The 17,447-nt window shown below is 35.3% G+C and overlaps 1 protein-coding gene across 2 annotated transcripts; it reads left to right on the top strand.

Annotated features, from left to right (window-relative positions):
- The first annotated feature begins 311 nt into the window (after positions 1-311).
- LOC25493785 (transportin MOS14) lies at positions 312-16,062 on the top strand. 2 transcript variants are annotated; one of them, XM_013602394.3, is made up of 27 exons: positions 327-670; positions 1,042-1,119; positions 1,241-1,303; positions 1,479-1,526; positions 1,651-1,797; positions 2,377-2,508; positions 2,625-2,665; positions 3,233-3,324; positions 4,670-4,797; positions 6,244-6,319; positions 6,465-6,585; positions 6,671-6,770; positions 7,052-7,133; positions 8,208-8,290; positions 8,561-8,680; positions 9,334-9,385; positions 9,549-9,704; positions 10,487-10,610; positions 10,695-10,776; positions 10,858-10,946; positions 11,053-11,127; positions 11,251-11,305; positions 12,232-12,351; positions 13,871-13,963; positions 14,048-14,193; positions 15,061-15,238; positions 15,350-16,062. In XM_013602394.3, exons 1-27 carry the CDS (start codon positions 548-550, stop codon positions 15,626-15,628), a joined length of 2,883 nt encoding a protein of 960 aa, XP_013457848.1. In that variant the 5' UTR covers positions 327-547; the 3' UTR covers positions 15,629-16,062. The 2 variants fall into 2 exon arrangements, with proteins under 2 accessions (XP_039688606.1, XP_013457848.1); XM_039832672.1 differs by lacking the exons at positions 15,061-15,238; positions 15,350-16,062 and adding an exon at positions 14,374-14,489 and having other exon boundaries at positions 312-670.
- The last annotated feature ends 1,385 nt before the right edge of the window (positions 16,063-17,447 follow it).

The following is a 17,447-nucleotide window of genomic DNA, read 5'->3' as shown; positions in this document are numbered from 1 at the left end:
AATAACTAAGTTTAAAACCATCTCTATCCTAAATTCCTCTCAAAACAAACACATCCTAATCCTAAATCTTAGTGTAAAACGGAACAGGTGCAGTTCATGCGTCTTGGTCCAACAAGGATGAACTCAGCCTTGGTCTGAAAGTGGGACCCAGTTCTCCAACCTGTAAAACAAACGCCACGTGTCCAGATCAAACACACTGTATTGCTTTCACTTCTTCACCATCTAAAAAGTGCAAAATCCACTTTGACATAGCGTCAATCAATCAAACGACTATAAAACAATCTCTCTAATTAATCCAACGGATAAGAAACCATCTCTCTCTTTCTCTTTCATTAAAATCGCTTTATCAAACCCCTTCAACCCATCCCCTTCACCGGGCGCCAAAAACCCCTTTCTTCGCTTTTATCAACAAAACTCATTTCAAACGCAACAGTGTTTGTTACAAATCCAAAAAGCGTAAACGATAACAAAATCAGGTTTCAATTAAGCTTCTTCGTTTTTGTTTCTTTGCATAATCAAATCGATTATTCTTCGATTTGATTTCATCATGGAGCTTCAAAACACTGTCAAAGATGCCCTAAATGCACTCTACCATCACCCTGATGATACCGTTCGCATGCAAGCCGATCGCTTTCTTCAGAATTTTCAACGAACTCTCGATGCGTGGCAGGTTCAATCTTCAATCCTTTTCAACCTTTCTCGATTTGTTTTTTGATTTATCTTTTCACACACTACTCTACGATTTGTTTTTCACTGTGTACTTTCATATCTAGATGCTTGATTTTCCTTTAATTAAATTTGATTATCGTTTTTCATTCTGGAGCTTTGAACTTCTCTGTAACTTAATTCATCTATCGGTGAATTTTGTGGAGCGTTTCTATTTCTGTGTTTTTTTGGATTTCATGGATTCTTAGGGTTCTTATTTTCTTCTTTGCATATCGAATTCAGTAATTCAGTATAGAAACATTGATTTGAATATGCTCATTCTACGGTATATATATTAATTACTTTTTTTTTTTTGTGTTTTTTTATTAACTGCAGGTGGCTGATAATTTGCTTCATGATCCCAGTAGCAACCTAGAAACTTTGATATTTTGTTCTCAAACCTTGAGAAGCAAGGTGATTCTATTGTTAGGGTTTATGCATGCTTTAGAATGTTAAGTGAATGCTGGTTTCCAGCTGCAAAATTATTGCTAGAAGTGCTTTCTTCTTATTTTTTGAGTGGTTGTTTATGATACAGGTTCAACGAGACTTTGAGGAACTCCCTCCCACAGCGTTCCGGCCACTGCGTGACTCATTAAATGTGAGTGACCATTTTGTGGAGAAATTCTGAGGATGTTTATTTATGTTTGAGATGTGCTATATTTTTAGGTCATGGACTACTAACCATGGCTATTTAAATGTTTAAATAGATACAATATTTCATATGTTTGTGTATTTGGTTTACTTTAATTAGTTCATGTTTGTTTTGAATGCAGAACTTATTGAAGATGTTTCACAGGGGTCCTCCAAAAGTCAGAACTCAGGTATCATGAAGAAGTTTCTTGTGCCCTTCTATCTTCTTTGCAGTTTTTTTTGGGTAGTTTTGTATATTTAATATGGAAGTTAAGTTTAATGAGATGAACTGTTCAAAATTGTCTGTACTTGTAGATTAGCATTGCAGTGGCTGCATTGGCTGTGCATGTGCCTGCGCAAGACTGGGGGGATGGTGGAATAGTGAAATGGCTCAGGGATGAGATGGATTCCAATCCAGAATATATACCAGGATTCTTGGAGTTACTTACAGTTTTACCAGAGGTATGTGCGCCAACGTTTCAGGAACTTGGACCGTCTTTTGATTTCGTTAATGACATAAATGTCTGAATTTTGAGCCGCTAAATGCCAAGTAGTTATTCTTTACAAAATCTCTGTATTGTCGGATAGCGTTTTATGTAGCACTTAACGTATGACATGAATGTCTGAGTTTTGAGCCGCTAAATGCCAAGTAGTTATTCTTTACAAAATCTCTGTATTGTCGGATAGCGTTTTATGTAGCACTTAACGTATGACATGAATGTCTGAATTTTGAGCCGCTAAATGCCAAGTAATTATTCTTTACAAAATTTCTGTATTGTCGGATAGCGTTTTATGTAGCACTTAACTTATGACATGAATGTCTGAATTTTGAACCGCTAAATGCCAAGTAGTTATTCTTTACAAAATCTCTGCATTGTCAGATAGCGTTTTATGTAGCACTTAACGTCATACACCTCTTATATTCTACTATAAATGGTCACAAACAAAATATTTTAATTGAAGTAAGTTTATTAGCTATTTGTTTTGATGCGTTTTGTCGTTACGTGTAATGCCTTATACTTATTTTGTCGTTATAAGCAGGAAGTATTAAACTATAAGATAGCAGCTCGTCCAGAAAGGCGCCGTCAATTTGAAAAAGAGCTTACTTCTCAAATGGAGGTTGCTCTTAATATATTGACAGCTTGTTTGAGTATTGCCGAGCTTAAGGAGCAGGTGACCAGTCATTGGCTTTTCTATTTACTGTCAATTATGTCGTTACTGTCAATTTTTGAATGCTGGTTCATTGTTATGGACGTATGGTGGTGCTTTCATGTTAACATTTCTTTCAGGTTCTTGAGGCATTTGCTTCGTGGCTCCGCCTAAAGCATGGGTACACATTTTCTTTGTTTTTGCCTCTAACTAAATTTTGTTTACCGAATGGTGCATTACAGTTAATGGTGATAGATTGTTAGATTGTTCTACACATTATTTTTTAAGAAGTGTTTGGAGAGAAACATTTTATCAAGGCCACATCTATTTTTTTTGGTATGAAAATTAATAGATCTATCTTAGCCGGGCATTCTCTCATTGTAAGATTTTTTATAAACATTAATTGCTGGCATTCACATAAAGATTGTTAAAATAACGAATTGTTGTTGTGAGATCTACATACATAGAAATCTTATTAACTGGAAGTGGTAAAAGAGTAGGTGGCATATCTAAAAATGCTGGGTCATTGGTTCCAGTGTGACATATATAAAATTGAACGAAGAGGCCTTAGTATTTTGTATCTTTTTATCACATTTTAATGACATTAGATGGATTATAAAGTTAAGTGTCGTTTTTTGTGAAACCAATATTGAGGGTTTCTATTCTCTCAATCTTTTTAAAGGGAAAAGAAGAGGAATAGTACATTTTATTCTAAATTAAGTTTAAATGTTTTTTCTTTTCTTTTCAGGATTCCCGGATCTGTTCTTAGTTCTCATCCATTAGTTCTCACAGCACTGTCGAACTTGAATTCTGAGCTACTTTCAGAGGCATCTGTAAATGGTACGAATGCCGTGAAAACTTTCATTTTTTTCTTCCAAATATATGCTGTTGAAATTGAACTGGAGATTGTCTCAAGATATTAATTGGGCTGATGTTATATAATTATAATGGGATAAAAATCTCGGCTGCGTTGATTTTTGATTTTTGGTAGGTGTATGAAACACCTCTTAATAATTTTTTTGGGAAAGGTTTGTACCAGTACTTTGCCTAAAATATCATTATAACCAAGAGGGTCAAGTTAGTGCTTGCGTCACTTGGCATATCATCATAGCACTAATACTGTCTATTATTCTCATTTCCATCACTTTTCTAAGATTATATAAATTATTATCAAGTGTTTCCAAGAGAGTGGATCTTTTAGTAATTTATTCACCCACTCCTCTGAGTCCTATAAATTTAAGCATCATGAACATTGTGAAGCCAGCCAAACTCAATGAAGGAAAGCTTAGCAATGATATTTTTTAAGATTAAATTGTCATTAATTTTTTCATTACTTTTGCTGTTTTCTTTTTAGTATTTTTTGCATTTTTAATGTTTAGGAGGATGAAAAGGGCTAGCAACATCCACTTTAACACCATCTTTCCACTCCTCGGTGTGGCTAAGAGAGTGTTTGAGTGGCTGTTTCTAGCACTCCTCTTAAGAGGATTATGATATCTTGCCCACTTTTGAGCATTTGCGACAAAGGAGACAACTTGAAAAGAAAGAGCAATCTGGCGTTATAGAATGATAAGAATTTTAGTTAGCTGGTAATTTGAGCGTAATAAATAATTTGCGGCTTCATTAGATAAATAAACTAGGTGTTTTGGGTTGATCGGTCATTGGAGTTTGTGGATCCCGAAACCCTGTTTGTTTTGGATGTTGGATTGGGTTCCCATCATGATTTTTCATCTGCACATCAGATCCAGGTTAATCAACACTCTATAGTATTACAATCTGAAAATGAGATGGATCAGTTTATTGTTGCAGTATTTCTGTCTAATGCACCGAGCTATGCTTTTAAATCAGTGGTAAAAAGTGAATGTTATTAAATGTTACCCTAGGCATATTATTGAAGAAAAGGATATGCAAATGAACCTGCACAATTTGCCTTGAAGTTTTTTTATCCTAATTAAGGTTCCACGTGTCCCACTTCTTCAGTAGTAGTTACCGTGTTTCTTTTGTTTGTTTGCGAGAATGTTGATATTTCTAATTCTAATTTCTATTATAAATTGCTGCTTTGAGTTTAAGTTGTTAATATTAGAATGTTATTTTGTTTTATCACTTTGGATTCAATCATGGTGTTGCTTTTCCCATGTCCTTGAATTGACAACGTGGTAATCTTTTTTCTTTTGAACCCTCTTTGCAGTGATTTCCGAGTTGATACACTACACTACAGCAGGAAACATTGATGGTGTTTCCACAAATGCCCCGTTAATTCAAGTCATTGTTCCTCACGTTATGAATCTTAAATCACAGCTGAGTGATTCTACAAAGGTAAAGAGACTTCCCAATCTACATTCTCTGGGGCACGAGGGGTTGTCCATTCCAAAACATCATAGTAATTTTTCTTTATGATAGTGCTGATTTAGTTCATATGTTGGCATTTACTTCATAGTGTAAAATTTGTAATGTAATTTTTTGTGATAGCATTGATTTGACTTATATCACTAGGTTGCCCTCGTATGATGGATCATTTGTTTGATATTTCTCTGGGGCACGAGCGGTTTTCCATTCCAAAACATCATAGCAATTTTTCTTTATGATAGTGCTGATTTAGTTCACTATGTTGGCATTTACTTCGTAGTGTAAAATTTATAATGCAGTTTTTTGTGATAGCATTGATTTCATTTATAGCACTAGGTTGCCCTCTTATGATGGATCATTGGTTTGATATATTTAATTTAGTAGCTAAAACTTCTGGCCACACCATGAATACCAACTTTCTAGGGAATGAATGCCTGTCTTAGATAACTTCGTGGACAGCCAATAAAAAGCCACATCAAATGTTTTCTTAGTGGGATTGCTGTAAATTGTGATACAAAAGAAAATACATAAAATGCTCATAAGTTATACTACATAATAATGTATACAAAGACTCAAAAACAAATAATTACTCCAAGTTAAAGTTTTTCATAACAAATAAACCATATTAAAAATCCTCAACATGATAAATCCGAGGTGCAAGTGCTGAAACATTTTAGCGGGATTCAGCATCTTTGAGGCTTGGCTGGATAATTGGGCAAGAAGTGTAAACAGATGCTTGAACAGAGGTCTGTGGAGTCTGAACAGAGGAAGAGGTGCTTTTGGGATTGTTTAAGACAGAGGCGGGACATTTAAAACATAGCGGGCTTGGTCAAAATATCACTGGGTTGTTGGGATTGTTCTCATCTCCTGCAGCCCTAGCCTACCCGCCTTCTGGACATTCAATTTGCAGCTAAAAGTAAAAAGAAGGCAGACCTGTGAGTACGAACAAAGTGTGGAAAGACTACATAGGTTAAGGGGCTTTACTGGAAAAAGTGTCACCTACCATAGATGTGTGTCGAGTTGGATTTGAAAAGGAACAGAGCAGTAGCGAAACAGTATAGGGCATCAATTCCTGAAGAATTAAGGGTTTTGAACCCTATTTTTATTCTGATATAGTCTTCATTATATAACTAGTTGGGCTGATTAGGTGTCCCTGTCGCTGATTTTCTGAGCTTTTGAGGAAAATGGAGTCATATCATTAAACAAAACTTTTCTGAAAAATTCTTCTGGAGGAATTCAGTTCTAATTTGTGTGAAAAACCATTGACAGAAAGTGATCAACTTTTTCTACCCTGCTATATTTATAGCCTTGATACATTTCAATTATAGTATGTATGATATTCTCATTTTTAGTTTACACACAGTTGCATGTTATACTTCATGTTTAAAGGTCTACTATCCTTTTTTCTGCCTTTAGGATGAGGAAGACGTGAAGGCAATTGCTAGGTTATTTGCGGACATGGGTGATTCATACGTGGAACTGATTGCAACTGGTATTTGTGCATTGCTATACTCTGTTAGTTTGGTGCTTTTTTGCACAGCAGGACTGTGATTACCTTTGAAGCCCTCACAAGTTGCTCATTGATCTATCTGGTGTTGAACCAATTGGATCTAAATTGTGATAAATTTATATTACAGGTTCTGATGAATCAATGTTAATAGTGCATGCATTGTTGGAAGTTGCTTCTCATCCAGAATATGATATTGCTTCTATGACATTTAACTTCTGGCATAGTCTTCAGTTGAACTTAACTAGAAGGTAATTTTTTTACTCTTGAAAGTATGGTTCTTGGTGGATATTGCTTTTACCAGATTGTAAATATAATTATTACATAATCTGACAGGGAGTCCTATATTTCATATGGTAATGAAGCATGCATCGAAGCTGAGAGAAATAAGAGGCTGCAGGTTTTTCGTCCTGCATATGAGTCACTTGTATCACTGGTGAGTCTTCTTGGTTGGAGACTGGAAGTTGGAATCAAAATTCTCCCCTGCAACCTTTGAACACCTTCAGTAGTTTATGGTTTCAAGCCTGTCGTGTTTGCTACCTTAAAATCAATTTTATCATCATCTACATTCTATATATAATAAAAAACACTATTCTTCTTTTAGATATGATACTATTCTCAAGATTCTTGTAGCCTTCATGCATACTCTTTTTTTCTTCTTCTTTCAGTTATGACTGAATTGTGTAGTTATTAGATCTTTTCATGTAATTTTTACAGGTTAGCTATCGGGTTCAGTATCCTGAAGATTATCAAGATCTTTCGTCTGAGGACCTTAAGGATCTTAAGCATACTAAATTTGGTAATGGATTTGCAGAGGGTTGTTGTTGTGATGCATTTATTTGTTTCCTTTTCTCTCTCTCTCTCTCTCTCTCTCTCTCTCTCTCTCACTGCTGTACTTGTACACTGATTGATTTTACTCTGGGGTACAAGCATTATACTCATTATTATTACTGTTGTTGTTGTTGTTATTATTATAATTATATATACAAGGAGACCAGAATTCTTAAATTGCACTTGCTGGACCTATGTGGTTCTTGTAGGCTATGGCTCACAATTTTTGGTTTTGCTCCAAATATCTTATCATCAGATACAGCATTTTAGTAGCAGTTCCCAAGCTTTCCAAATTACTATTGTTTTAACTTCAACATACTTTGGCATTGAATTGAAACTTGATAATGAGTTTTCTAATCCGTTGTCAAGTAATAATATAGCAATCTTGATGGTTAATGTGAAGTTAAGACACTCATGCACACGTTTATAATTTGTGGTTAGTGTTACCTCTTTTACGGTTCTCAGCTAATAGTTAATCTAGAGGAGGTTTTCTGCTTGATATGCTGAGAAATCAGTGAACTTTGCATAGGTATTATGATATCATTTCCCCCTAAACCCTGAAGTTGACCCTCCAGAGCATATAGGACACACACATCAAGATGGTCTCTCAGATTTTTGATATCAATTTGCTCCATAACTTTAAAGAAACATCAATTAGGTCCACAAAATATCCTTGAACTTCAATTTGGTCTCTATGCTGGTACTTAGGATACACTATGAACGGCCAAATTGATGTCCAAAATGTTTGGTGGACCAACTTGATATCCTGTGTATTGTTGGATGACCAATTTCGCGGCTATTGCATGTCTTTTTAATAGTTTTGGCAGTACATTTTATCCTCTTCGCTTCTTTGTTTCTCTTTAAATAGTTTTGGTAGGACCTTCTCACATTCCCATCCTTGAATTCCTATGTTCTACAACTCCTTTTATCATTTGCATGTAGCTAAATTTTGTTAACAGATTGCTAAGTCTATCAATTTCATTTGAATCAGAATTAGATGGTCTCTCTATTCTAATTGGTTAACTGCAATTTCTTGTATCAGCTGTTGCGGATGTGTTAACAGATGCAGCATCAGTTCTTGGTGGTGATGCCACACTTAAAATTCTGTATATGAAACTTGTTGAGGTATGTATTACATCTGGACGAGGTTGATTGAAATATGCTTTCCTTAATATTAACGAGGCTCGGGAAGCTCATCTTTAATTTCATTTTAATCTTCCTTTTCATTAATTTAATATTAGCATGCAGACTTTAGAAGTTGTTTCTATTTTTTCCCTCTTGTATGTACTTATTTTTCCTAAATAACATGAATGTTGTTTCAGCCTATAAAAATAATGTGAATGTTATATATCCTACACCTCTTCATTGATTCTGAACCACCTTTTCCATTTTTAGGCAGTATCTGGTAATAGTAGTAATGAACAAAAGGAATGGCGTCCAGCAGAAGCTGCTTTGTTTTGTATTCGGGCCATATCAAGTTATGTGTCAGTTGTTGAAGCAGAAGTAATGCCTCAGGTAAGGTTGCAGCTTTAGTTTTGTGAAATTTGATTGAACTTCCCTAAAGTATCTCCTTTAAATTCTCTCTGTATCTAAATGATTTTACTAAAAGTATGAGAAAACATTCTTTTCATTAAAGCACGCCTTGTGCGAGATTGTAGAAGCCACACAGTAATTGATTTTGATGCCCTTGGGCATCAATGAAGGAGTTTTTAAATACAGTCGATTTTAATATTGAATTACTGCGAGGACAGTTCTTGATTTTTTGCCATGCCCCAGGGATTCAGGGAATCTATTGTAATCTCCCCTTTATGTCAATATTTAACCTATAGTATTTTGATATATTAACAATTTTCCCGATGATTTACAATAATTTTCTAATTTTGAGGGAGAAGTGTTTAGTGTGCACACAAAGTTGTATCACATTCTTTCCAATTAAATATGCTGCCAATATGCTATCGATCATATGTCAGCCGGGTGTCATTCTTTCAGTGGCTTGTACATATATTTGTTTTACATAATTTAGGGGTCTCACTTATATTTGATTTGTGTGAGGGTTATATGTGCATGTCTTTGCAATTGTGCGACATCCCCATCTGAATGTGATCTTTTGCAAGCTCATAAACTATCATTGTCTTATATTTTGCACTTCTGGTGTTTGTTTCATACAGATCATGGCCTTGCTTCCGAAACTTCCTCCTGTACCCCAGTTACTCCAGACAGGTAATGTAAAGAAAAATTATGTAATCACCTTCTCACGTGACTTACAGATTTATGAATTCTCTCCTTGTAATTTTGTACATGGTTAAGTTTGTAGCTTTTCTGTTCAGATTTGTTTGGAACCACTCATTATGATGTTTGTTATGTATTGTTTCCATATTTTCAGTCTGCGGAACTATTGGAGCTTATTCAAAATGGCTTGATACAGCACCATGTGGACTGTCTATACTCCCTTCAGTTTTAGATATCCTAATGAATGGAATGAGTACATCTGAAGAATGCGCAGCAGCTGCTGCTTTGGCGTTTAGGCACATCTGTGATGGTATATATAGTGAACTAGTATTTGAGTGTATTTGTGAACTTTATGTTCGGTGTTTACCCCTTAGAATGTTGACACGTTACCTAGATGAGCTACAGTAGTATTCAGTGCAAACAAGGTGAAGATGAGTGACTGACTACATTCAATGCTTACAAATCAATTTTCTGAACTGTGGTTCTGACTGAGGCTTTGCAATAGTTTTACCTGAAGAATTTGGTTTGGTCATTTTCATAAACAACGGCTAAAATTCTCGTGCTTTTATGTGAGGATGCAACTTGTTTAAGTAAGTTCTTCAAGAAAGTATTGCAGGAATCTAATTATAAACTAGAAAGATAAAAAAAAAAAAAGTAGCTGAAACTAATTTAACTTACGTATCAAATACTTTACTAAATAACATATGTAATGATTCTTCATTTTTTTCAGAAGAAGAATTAAGAAAGAAAACATTGGAAGAAGAGAATGGGGAACATGTTGCTTTTAATTAATTTCCGTTACAATTTTTACTTGCCTGATTTGGCATAATATTTTGTATAATGTTTGGTGTCCATATAGTCATTAAATAGCTAACACCTGATATCTTGGTACTTGGTATTAAAGCCTCTACGACCAAGTGGTGAACACTATACTCTTATCTCTAAATAAAAATTGAATTTCATCACTAGGTAGTTTGGTTTGTGCATTGTTCATGTTTCAAACCAAAAGTGGTCTTGCATGAGGGGGCAAGTTGACAATGTTTCATGTATTTGATGTGTTACTTATGACTCAAGATTTGTTTCTGATTTCAGACTGCCGCAAAAAGCTTTGTGGATGCCTAGATGGTTTGTTCCACATCTACAATCGGACAGTTAGCGGGGAAGATAGTTTCAAAGTTTCTGCTGAAGACTCGTTGCACCTGGTTGAAGCCTTAAGGTAATTTGGCTCCCTGAAATATTTGGGGAATGATTGTTTTTATTTTTAATGAAGTTAATTTGGTCATCTTAAATTTCAATGTAGTATGGTTGTTACTGAACTTCCTTTGGATGATGCTAAGAGAGCTCTTGAGGCATTATGCATACCAGTTATATCTCCTTTACAGGTTAGTGTCTGTCTGCTGAGATTTTTAGTTTTACTTATTCTTTTGATGATTGTTTTTTCCCCCTACATTTTGTTCCACCAGGAAGCTATCAATCAAGGTCCTGAAAGCTTAAGTAAAAGTTCTTGTCGTCAGTTAACGATTCATATCGATCGCTTTGCTTACATTTTTAGGTGTGTGTAATGTTTTGTACTTTTATGTCTGCACACCCCAACTTTTTTTTTTAAAATAAAATGATTTGTATCACAATTCTGAACATGCAACTGTATCTACTTCTAGATATGTAAAACATCCTCAAGTTGTGGCAGATGCTATCCAACGGCTTTGGCCAATTTTTAAAGCTATTTTTGATGTGTAAGTAGTCTCAATCTACTCCCCATGCTTAACTTCATATGAATTTCTTTGTTTTATTATGTTCTTTTATTTTTTGAAGCTTTTTTATCTGAGACTTTTTTTTTTTATCATTATCGATGCCAGTCGTGCTTGGGACATGAGAACAATGGAATCTCTTTGCAGAGCATGTAAATATGCAGTAAGTAAGCTGGACCATTATTTTGCTACATTTTTGCATTGTTAAGAAAGTAATATATTTTTTTTTTTGTATTGGCCAATGTTAATAATAATTAATTGTTAGATTAGTGTTCGCTTGAGTTTGAAGCCGGGACCTTCAACTCATTTAACCCTTGGCTGAAACAAGTTGAGCTACCCTATCCCCCTGTGAAGAAAGTAATTATTATTATTTTTTTATTTTTTTTGACAGTCAAAAAAGAGAATTATTAATCAAACATATGATTACAAATAAAAGCCAATGGATGCTCCTCCATCCACACCTTATTAGGCTCCTTTAGAGCTAATTGGGCTAAGGCATGGGCCAAGAAAGTAATTATTAACAACTCAGCGTTTGATATTGAGTATTGGGAAAATTTGAACTTTTATATTGGGTAGAGATAAGGTCTAAATAGAGCTTATAATGCCTAGAAAATCCTGACCTTACTAGCTTGTTTTGTTGGATTGAGTTATACCCGAAACTTAATATGATATCAAAACCTATCCTATATCATTTAATGGGCTACCCATAGCATCCATACAACACGCCCAATAGCCCTGAGAGTGATATTGACAAAAAGTTTAACTCCCATGGTATCTTCACTTTACAAACCAGTTTTGTGGGGCCGAGTTAAGGCTTATGCAATTGATTTGGGCACTTATCCAACTATTATTGTGGTTTCAACCCTTGTATATCACGTCTTTATATGTTTCACATGTTCATGACTAAATTTTCATGTGGTTGAATACTATGTTTATGATGTCTTTCTTTCCTTGGGCTTTAAAGCTAAGTTTTCAGTTGGCTAGACTAAAGAGTTTGTACAAGCCAAGTTGGTTATATGCATTTTCTATGTTGATAATATTAGTTTGTATTATTCAATGCTCTAGCAATATTCTATCGCATGTTTCTAGGTGAGAACTTCTGGGAGGTTCATGGGGCTCACAATTGGTGCCATGCTGGAAGAGATTCAGAGTTTGTATAGGCAGCACCACCAGCCATGCTTTCTTTATCTCTCTAGTGAAGTTATAAAGGTATTCATATCTTACCATTCCAAAGGGAAACCTTTATTGATCATGTAAGTAATTGTTTTGTATGCATGCAAAAGTGAAGTTAGATAAATCTTGACTTTGAAGGTTTTTTTTTTCCTTTCATTTTTTACCTCAGGTGAATTTGAGTGCCATCTTAATTTCAGGGCTTTTTGTTGTTGTCTAGTTTATGATTATTTTGGCTAGTGCCTGTGTTTTCAGCACTAGTGTGCTGCCTCCTGATCTGTTATGGGATCCTTGTCAGACATGCAGAAGACTTGGAGAGTGATATGTCATTGAACTTATGATGTTCTGTTTGTATTAAAGTTTTATACTTTTCTTTCTTTAATGAGCTCTCTTCTTTATCCTATTATTTTTCTTGAATAACGGATTTAAAAGTAAATATGATTTCCTTAACTTGTGTCTTGTACTTGGAAGTACAGTTATGTTTTGAGTGGTGGTTCACCATGATTGTTAGGTAGTCGGTGCATTTTTACTTGTAGGATTGGATGATCATGATCCTGTGAGTTTCATGGTGGGATGAGTTATTATTGGTGTTATAAGAGTTAGCATTAGGTTTTTAAGGGTATACGGGCTTGACTCAGATGTTCCTTGTAATATGTTGTACTGCACTATTAACCTGATTGTATATATACGTAGATAAAACTGTGCTATTTAGTTCATCTGTTAGGAAGCTGATATTGTATTACTAAGATAAGGGAGCAATTTCCTCAATTTACTACAGGAATATTGCAGAAATTGAAGGTCTGCATCTCCCTCACCCAAAGGCTCCAACTATCTTTCAAATGACTACATGCTTCCTTGATAGGAACTAAAATATAGATTGGATAGACATAGATTAATGGATATGTCTCCTTACAATCAGAGGTTACCCTCTATTACTCTCAGCAGTCAATAGGTTTAGCGCAGCGACCCCTAGGCACTACACAAAATCCCATTTCATTGTGGTTATGAATAGCGGGTGCAGCGCCACTAATAGCAATCACATAGCGACAAAATAACTGTTGTAGTGGCTGCCACAGTGAAACTGCCACAAAACTGTCTTATTTGGACTTTTTTGTCATTTCACTCGTAAATAGTTATTTTTTGTTCTCAGGTTATAGCTGTTCCCTGTTTTTTTAATCAAATTAGCCACTTCCTCCTTAATTTCTTAATGGCGACAAAATAGGGTCCTCCTGTCTCGTCATTTCTTCTGCTCCAAATGACTTCATCTCCCCTCACCTTGTGCTGCTTTCCAGCAGCCCTTTCTGCAAACATTATACTTTGATATCCTCTAGACATTATAATTACTTATCAGTAGATATGAGCTTTTATTTAATTGACCTGTCTTTTCCTTTCATTTGAATGTTCTTGTTTCTTTGAGGATGTCATATGAAAATTTTGATAGAATATGAACCTATTATCCCGTTGTTGACTATAGGAACGTCCAGAATTCTTCCCTTCAAATGGCATGGCCAATGAACTAGTTTTGTATAACTTAGGTGGTTTGGTTTTTACATTTCAGATATTTGGATCTGATCCATCTTGTGCTGACTACTTGAAGAATTTGATTGAGGCGCTTTTCCATCACACAACGCGCCTTCTCACAAATATTCAGGTGTGATTGAAGCGAGTTTGCTTTAGCGCTTCCTTCCAGATCTGTGTATAGTATTTGAATGTCTTATCACACTTTTTGCTGCAGGAATTCACAGCCCGGCCTGATATAGCAGATGATTGTTTTTTGTTGGCTTCAAGGTGTATTCGCTACTGTCCTCAGTTGTTTATCCCCTCGCCAGTTTTTCCTTCGTTAGTTGATTGCTCTATGATTGGGATCACAGTACAGCATAGGTATGGTCTCTCTCCCACACACAGACACTTGCGCAATGTTGAAAGCATCCTACATTATTCTAAAACGGCATCATTATCATGTGCATTCTCACACTTTTTTTGTTCTTATTTATTGAGATATTAGGAATCCCATAATTATTTTTCATACAGTTCCATGTCTGCATTTTACTTTTATTTTAGGTTCACTGTCTATAAGTTATGGCACCATCTGCATGGAAAGAGGGCATGCATGGAATTTTTTGTTCGTTATAACAGATATATAGTTACTTAGGGTGCGTTTGGTTTGCAAAACGGTAAGTACTAGACATAACAGCACAACATAAGGCAGAACAGCACATGACAAATTTTTATGGCATTGAATAATTTTTTGTTTTATACGATTTTTGGGGGACGAAATGCTATTTTGGTATTTAAAACAACTTGTACGTGGGACAAAAAGTTGTGCTGTGGTTTGGTGAGGGACAAAAATATCAGTTTTTGTCCCGTCTTTTGCCTCTAGTTTGTCCTGTACCTGAAACAGTTTTACAAATCAAACACTGAACAACTGGAGTTGTTCTGTCATGTCCTTCATTTTCTAGCAAATCAAACGCACCCTTAAGGAACAGATGCTTATTGAAATTTACAATTGAAATACTTCCCTCTTAAAATACCAGTTATTTTATAACAAGGGACATTATTGATTGATATTTTTTTTTCTACCTTCAAACCTATTTGTTTTACGTTTTAGTATCATTGCTGCATGTTAACTTTGAGTGCTTGCAACTCTTGACGAGACTATGCTATGAGAGTTGAATGGATATCTCAAAATTTTCAGCATTTTGTGGCATGTTTGTTTACCCTTTGCTGTTACCCCCTTCTCTCGTGCAGGGAGGCTTCCAATTCGATATTGCATTTCTTTTCTGATATTTTTGATCTGGCAAACACCACAACTGGGGAGCCATTTTTACCAATCAGAGATAGTATAATTATTCCTAGAGGTTCCAGCATTACCAGAATTTTGGTTGCTTCATTAACTGGAGCACTTCCAAAATCTCGAGTAGAAGTGGTAATTTTCTCAAGTCATTGTTGACTGCATTTCATTTTCATATATATTAAATTTTTTCTGATAGGATGAAGTTTAACTTTCTCAATGTCTATCCACCTGCACGTCTCTCAGGTGTCTTACACACTACTGGCTTTGACTCGATCATATGGGATGCTAGCACTGGAATGGGCAAGAAAGAGTATTACGTTAATTCCATCAACTGCTGTCACAGACTTGGAACGATCAAGATTCTTAAAAGCACTTTCAGACGTGGCATCTGGAGGTGATACTAATGGCCTATCTGTTCCAATTGAAGAGCTCTCAGATGTTTGCCGGCGCAATAGAGCAGTTCAGGAAATAGTTCAAGATGCTCTGAGACCACTCGAGTTGAATTTGGTGTGTATATCATAGAGGATCGGTAAACGCCTATGATATGATAAGGCCATTTTGTTTAGGTCCTGTCTATCAGTTAGGCTAGTTGGTTGTGCATTATTTGTTATATTTGTTTTTTTATATGCCATTCTCCAATTTTTTTGGGAGAATTTGCCCCGACATGTTTTGTTGGCCAGGAAAAATTAAACGGGGGCTGTAGCTTATGTTCTTGAGACGTGGGTTTGTAGAGTGGATGTCGTTGTCCTGGTTGCCATTCTGGGGGGCGGAGGTTACATGGTATACAATTGTAATTTAATGACAACAGAAAAATGGGGGTAAAATAGAGTACAATCATAAGTTGCTGCAATTTAGTTTGAAATGAATACCGATTTGGGAATATATACTGTGTTCTGGTCATCAATGTTTTCTATGGATAGTTAAAACGATTCAATTGATTTGTGTTTGGGGTTCAATTTTTTTTTACTGATTCATGATTGACTTTATTGAAATATAGTTTAAGTTCTTATTTGAGGCTTGTGGTAGCTTAGGAAATAGATTATTTCACCCCTTTTCCTCATCTGTTGTTAATTAAAATAAGGAATTACAAATAACTTTGGAGCTTTTTTTTTTTTTTTGAAGAAATAACTTTGGAACATATACCACCAAAAGATTAACCAAGTGTGCATCATAGAAGATATGATATATCGGTTATTACTACTATATTATGGGACTTGGATTATTACATTGGTTTTTTGAAAGATTAATCTCGCTTGGGCTTATGTATACGTTTTCTCCATTGGAAGTAATCTTGTTTGGAGTACCATCTCATATCCACATTTCTTGAGGTAGATTTGCTTTTGACGTAGTAGTACCCCTTTATACTTGGGTGCTTGTCATCTACTAAAACTTACGTTTACCCGTTTACCTTTTTGATAAATTGATAGGGCACTTTTAGACAACACGTGGCCTCAGTGTATTTTCTAACACTGAAATCAGTTTTATAAATTCCCTCGGATTTTCTCAAATCTATAATTTTCTTTTATATCTAAAAAATAGTGAATTTTTTTAGTTAATAACCAGATGAAAAGCACATAAGAAAATGCATCCAAGTTTTGTCCTTTTTTTAATATGATTTGACATGCCCATTCCTGGTAAATAGAAAGTTTCAACTTTTAAAAGTTTGTACCGCGTCAAACGAGTTACTAACCATTTTAATGGCAACAAATCGGCATACTCGTCAAGCTTTCAAACTGTCGTTATGTGAAATGTACCTTAATGCAACCTAGTGTGGGACATTTACAGGGAACCGGCTGAACCCAAACCTATGTTTGTTTACTGGCTTATCACTTCCGTCAAAGACTAGCTTTGCTGAATCATCAACTTAAAGGGTTTGAGACCTCACAACAGTAACTAGATGCAGGATATGAACAATTGTGTGAATCTGAATATAGTATTCTCTATTTTGACCTTCAACGAAATAGTACAAGATAATGCAAAAGTACCATTAAAATTGACAATTACGGCATCAAGTCCATTTGTAGAAAAGACAAATAGTACTGAAATAATAATAACAGGACTAAACTAAGAGAGAACAGAAATTCAACGGGGAAAGTTAGAGAATGATCATCAGATTCTGCACACCCATCCTGGCCAATCACTGCTTCTTTTCATAGAAAGTTGAGAGAATATTCTCTATCAGTTCTTCTCTATCACTTACTCACCTCACCCTCATATCCTCTTGTCGACGTGCTACCATCCTTTTCTGTTATAAGTTATAACAACTAATTTCTGACTTGGCTTCTCTTCTCTAGCATTACAAGCTCAAAGCCAGTTTTCAACCAAAATTACATAACATACA

Source organism: Medicago truncatula, chromosome 4, assembly GCF_003473485.1.
Source record: "Medicago truncatula cultivar Jemalong A17 chromosome 4, MtrunA17r5.0-ANR, whole genome shotgun sequence".
In the NCBI taxonomy this organism is placed as follows: domain Eukaryota; kingdom Viridiplantae; phylum Streptophyta; class Magnoliopsida; order Fabales; family Fabaceae; genus Medicago; species Medicago truncatula.
The sequence above is the reverse complement of the archived record's forward strand: the minus strand, read 5'-3'. Positions and strand labels throughout refer to the sequence as shown.

Excerpts from the sequence above, each read along its gene's own strand:
- LOC25493785 (XM_013602394.3), top strand. The coding sequence starts at position 548 with ATGGAGCTTCAAAACACTGTCAAAGATGCCCTAAATGCACTCTACCAT. Across the intron at positions 1,304-1,478 it reads CACTGCGTGACTCATTAAAT|AACTTATTGAAGATGTTTCA; the intron begins GTGAGTGACCAT and ends TTTTGAATGCAG. Across the intron at positions 9,386-9,548 it reads ACCCCAGTTACTCCAGACAG|TCTGCGGAACTATTGGAGCT; the intron begins GTAATGTAAAGA and ends CCATATTTTCAG.